Genomic DNA, 5,465 nt, shown 5'->3' on the forward strand with positions numbered 1-5,465 from the left:
ACATTGTCTTAAGCATTCCAGGAAAAAGTATAAGAGTTAATTTTTGTTTGTTTAAACATTTCTTAGTCAAACCAACATCCGTTCAATTTTTAACATTTTACATTTTCTCGCGCTAAAATTCACACCGATAACCTCAGCTAGATCCTGTGCAATTTGTCAAAACATTTCCTGGAAATATATGTACCTCAATGTGCATTGAACATTGATCGCAAATATGCTGAATGATCGGACCGAGCATCCTAAGATGCGCAACAGATTTCATTATTTGAAATTTGAAGCTCCTTTACAATTAGAATTTCACGACGCGTGCTTCAGATGGCACATTCAGGCGTATCAACCGAACGAATGTGCGGAAAGAGTAAAACCGCAAGCACGGCAGAATAAGCCAAGTTAAGTTTCTCGTCCGTGTGTACACTCTCACGTAAAACTCGATTGGTATCGTTCTCTCTTTCTCTCAGTCGTATCTGGTTCTCTTGCTACAGTACTTGCGCGAAGCTGGATGTGCAGTAAAATGGGGGGGGGGGGGGGGGATGTGTGCGTCAGCTTGGGGAGCAAGAATAGCGTGTAGAAGTAGGACCCATTATATGTACTTCGGTTTACACATATTGATTTTCCTTTTTTATTTGGCAGCTTCGTTGATATTTTATATTTAACAAGTACTTATTTTTTTAGTAAGAGATTTGTTATTCTATTTCTTCAAAATATATTAACACTATATCTCGTCTATGGTAATAGACATTTTCAATAATATCGATAATGCAGAACGATTAACAAAAAGTTCTGTACAATTAGAGATCTAGGTGTATTTTAAGGCTATGTTGTCACAAAAAAGTTTGAAGAAACGAAATGTGTAGAAATTAAATGAATTATGTAGTATAGTAGATATTTCATTCTGTTTTTGTAAAAATATATTGCAGATTGTTGCACTTCTTTCAAAGTTTATACCTGTAGGTAAACGAAAAATTATAGCGTAGTGATAGTAGCACACGAAACTCCTAGTGACTACAGTGTTTATACATAAGTATATACATAGATTGTATATGTATAATATATACATATGTATTTACTTTCAGATTGTTTACGTTTACGCATATAGTGGAAATGGAAAGTCACTACGTACATAGTTGAAAGTTGAAATAGTTGAAGTTGCAAATTGTATTTGATGTTTTACGTTAAATGTATTTATAGAAAATAAAATGTTATGTATTTTTTTATCTTTCTTTTACCTTGAAATAATTTAAATATATTTTAATCACGCCTGGGTTTTATTGGGGAATTTCTCTCTCATTGTTGAACAAACTAACTTATCAGTATTTATCGGTATGACTAACTTACTGTAAGATTCAGTGTTGAATTTAGTAATTACAACATGTGTCAAGATCAAGTTAGTTTTTTTGTTCTTTGAATCGACGAAACAATGAACTGATGAGTGTTTCTAAATGCTCGTGACATTCTGATCAATGATTTTGTCTGGATTGAGTTGTTTACAAATATTACTGCCAATGCATGTTTTCGTTTGACAATAAGACTATGATATTCATCATATATATTATTCATTATGTATACTAAACGCACTAAAAATTGTGATGCCTAGTTTTGGTAATCCACGAATTAAATTTTTAAGGTAAGTAGATCTTTTCTGACGGATAGGTTAGCAACATATGTTTTTGAATGTAAATGATACAAAATTTTTAAGAAAAACTTGTTAGTAAACTAGTTGATAAAGACATCATTTTTACTATCAGTGTTATCCTTCATATTACTATTATTAGTTCTGATATCTTGCCATATTAATAACTTCCTATCATTATAATATTTATTAATATTATTAATAATTGTTATTATGTGTGGTTATAAGTGATATTATATTTTTATTGTATTCTTAACTTATGTGTTAATTTTTTCTACCTATCTTTTTAACATTAATCCAACTATAGATTGATATTCTAATAAATTTTATTTAGGATTTCTAAAATTTTCTAATTAGACAAACAATGCCTGCAAAAAATATAGCTGATTGGACCCAAACTGATGTGGCAAATTGGCTCGATGAAATTGGACATGAAAAATTTTCTTATATATTCCTGGAACAGGAGATTGATGGTAGAGCACTTTTGACTTTAAAAGAAGAAGACTTAAAGTCAGATCGTATGTGCATAAAGAAACTTGGTGATATAAAAAGATTATGTATTAGTATAAACCAATTGAAAAGAGAAAATATGGCAGTATTATTTGAGTTAGGATATGTTGACTTATATCCTTCGCCAACTTTTTATAATCATCATAAACAAGAAGTAAGATTTTTTTATTTATATGTTTCAATAAACATTGTGAAATATGCCATTATATGTAAAATATTCTAATATGGATTTTATGTATTGATTGCAGGTCCCTAGTAATGGATTAAATAGTGAAGGTTCTATAGAAAATGAGTTTTATTCTGCATCTGTATCAGAAGATGGTCATGCATCACATTTGCCACCTGAAATTTGGAAAGCTTTTATTAGTTTGGGATATTTATTTATCGTTACATGGATTACTGCTTTTGTGATGGTTATTGTTCATGACAGAGTACCAGACATGAAAAAGTATCCTCCATTACCTGATATATTCCTAGATAATGTGCCACATATTCCTTGGGCATTTGATATGTGTGAAGTCACAGGAACTATACTTTTTGCAATATGGCTAATTGTATTAATTTTTCATAAGTACAGGTATAATCTTACAATAAATTTGCATTTTATAAAGATCAATTACAGATACAAAATCAAATAAGGCAGACATTTTTAAATAATTCATATATTTTGCAGATTTATTTTATTACGAAGGTTCTTTGCTTTATCTGGTACAGTTTTTCTACTGAGATGTGTTACAATGCTTATTACTTCCTTATCAGTGCCAGGTGCACATTTGCAGTGTCAACCAAGAACAGTTTCTGATGATTGGTCAAGGTAATAGTTTACTGTTTCAAAAAAGCTCTACTAAACAGGTTATGTATAATTATTTTTATTTAATAGTCCTGCATATGTTGATCTCTACAATAAGATTGCTATGGCTTATGTAATATGGCGTGGAGCTGGCATGTCTATTCAAGGTGTTAGAACCTGTGGTGATTATATGTTTAGTGGCCATACTGTTGCTCTCACTATGTTAAATTTTTTCATTACAGAATGTGAGTATTAAAGTTTAAGAAACATCTATTTAAAAAATAGGAATAATACTCAATACATATTTTGTTTACAGATACACCAGCGCAATTGTACTTTTTACATACCTTTACATGGATGCTCAATATGTTTGGTATATTTTTTATCTTAGCAGCGCATGAGCATTACTCCATTGATGTTTTTGTAGCTTTTTATATTACTTCTCGACTGTTTCTCTATTATCATACGTTAGCAAATAATCAAGCTTTGATGCAACGTGATTCGAACAGGACCAGAATATGGTTTCCATTATTTAGTTTTTTTGAATCTTCTGTTGATGGTATTGTTCCAAATGAATATGAATCGCCATCATTGATTATTTGTAATCTAGCGTGTACAGGGAAAGACATTTGGTACTTGGTGCGATCTTCTATTTGCTTCCGTAAATCGTCGCGTAATGTAAGTGGTAATGTTAAAAGTAACACAAACAAGGAACACTAATTGTTATATGAATTTTATATTTATTTGATAATAAGTTTGAGAACACTAACTTTTTATTTGACAACTCCATTTACACATTGAATAAAAAAGTAGAAAAATGAAAATCAAATATCTGTAAGTATTTATTTTTCTAAGTTACATAATAGTGACATGGCTGGCATTGAAAGGGTTTTATGTGGTATATCTAGATTTTTGTACTGTTTATCAAATGGTCATCCATAAAGTAACGATTCATTTAGATTATATATACTGACCTTCCAAAGTAAATTTTAGTAGATAATGCGTTTTTTGTTATTCCAGAGTTTATTATCTTCAGTTTCATGTTGGCATTAATTTATCTTGTTTCATTCATATTTTAGATATATGTATTTTTTTGTGTTAATAGTGAGAAAAAGTGTTTTCTTATGTGTAGATGTAGTGTTAAACAAATTGACTATATAATGTTCTATCTCTTATGGTTTCTAAGTAGCAAAGATTTAATATTAATTAAATGTGACAATTTTATACAGTGTTAATGACTTTTGTATTTAATGTAGTGTCCTAAAATTATTTTTTATTGGTAAACTGGGTACAAGTTTATAGTGAAGTGTTATCCTATGAATTTCAGTTATACGTTAATAAATCTCGCAATGATTCATTGGAAAGTAATGTAAACAATAATTTGATATAAGGTTTGGCGAAATAGATAAGAACAGAGCGATACCATGTAGATATACTGATAGCTTTTCTACTTTTAATTTATATACATATTTTTTATGCAAACGAAGTACGAGCTATTAAATTTAAGTCACGAACCTACGTGGCAGACATTATTTGCGTCTGATCATTGTCGGTCAGTTTAATTGCTTGCCTTTGAAAATTCTGCATGAAATAGTTCGACTATCGACTAAAATGCTAGTGATCATAAGACGACCATGATCAGACTTATCATTGAATGTTTGCAAAATGATAGGGTGTACGAAACAATACATGTATATATGTATATGTAATGTTTGTATATGTACATGTAATTCGAGCACAGTAATATTTGTCTCTCTTTCATGCAATTTAAAGAACATAGGAAGTAAACATTTTACATTCTTTGAGAATTAATAGTTGATAAGAGGCTAATTGTAAAATAACTCATTACATTTATATTTGCTACAGATACAGTTTTCACTACAATTTATTATTATTTCAACAGGAGGCTCTTAATATCATACTGTTAATCAAGCAATTAATATGAGAATAATGAAGGAAAATAATATAATAGTTGCGAATTTATGTATTAGTATTTATGCGTTTATTTTATATTAGATGCGAATATTATTCATTTTATTTGAAGAGTATTTTTGTATTTCTTTACATATGTACGCACATTTATTAGATTTAATAACTAATAACTGAGTACCATTACGCATATCTATGATGTTTGTAAATATGGAGTCTGTATTGTCTTTAGAGTTAGCGTTGAAAAAAAGGGGGGTGCCGAGTTTATCATAAATACAAACTATTGAGAAGAATAATGATTTTTCACAATGTATTCTTCTAATAATATTTAATGTTAATGTAGGCGATATCGATTTATGTAACATGCACAAATTTCATTTTTTGATCGATAAACTGTTTCGTTGGACACAAAAAGTACGCTTATGGACAATAAATTGTTTGTTATAATTAGTTGAGTTACATTTATATTTTTTTTCAGAGAGAATCTCACGTAATTTTATTTGCTGAAAATAGAAACGTCTACGCAAGTATACCGTGTCTATAATTAAATCGGCAGTCTGCAGACAACGACGGTCTCAGAGTTAAAATGTCAGTAACAGAAGTTCC

General features: G+C 29.7%; 1 protein-coding gene across 3 annotated transcripts; it reads left to right on the plus strand.

Annotated features, from left to right (window-relative positions):
• Window positions 1-576: 576 nt before the first annotated feature.
• Window positions 577-5,309, plus strand: SMSr (Sphingomyelin synthase related). Of its 3 annotated transcripts, none has more exons than XM_033474832.2 (7): window positions 577-951; window positions 1,074-1,624; window positions 1,988-2,294; window positions 2,389-2,717; window positions 2,814-2,954; window positions 3,021-3,175; window positions 3,247-5,309. In XM_033474832.2, the coding sequence occupies exons 2-7, from the start codon at window positions 1,587-1,589 to the stop codon at window positions 3,648-3,650; spliced, it is 1,374 nt and encodes a 457-aa protein (XP_033330723.1). In that variant the 5' UTR covers window positions 577-951; window positions 1,074-1,586; the 3' UTR covers window positions 3,651-5,309. The 3 variants fall into 3 exon arrangements, with proteins under 3 accessions (XP_033330723.1, XP_033330724.1, XP_033330726.1); XM_033474833.2 differs by having other exon boundaries at window positions 577-947; XM_033474835.2 differs by having other exon boundaries at window positions 579-1,624; window positions 1,965-2,294.
• Window positions 5,310-5,465: the final 156 nt, after the last annotated feature.

This window comes from Megalopta genalis, chromosome 17, assembly GCF_051020955.1.
Source record: "Megalopta genalis isolate 19385.01 chromosome 17, iyMegGena1_principal, whole genome shotgun sequence".
Lineage (NCBI taxonomy): Eukaryota > Metazoa > Arthropoda > Insecta > Hymenoptera > Halictidae > Megalopta > Megalopta genalis.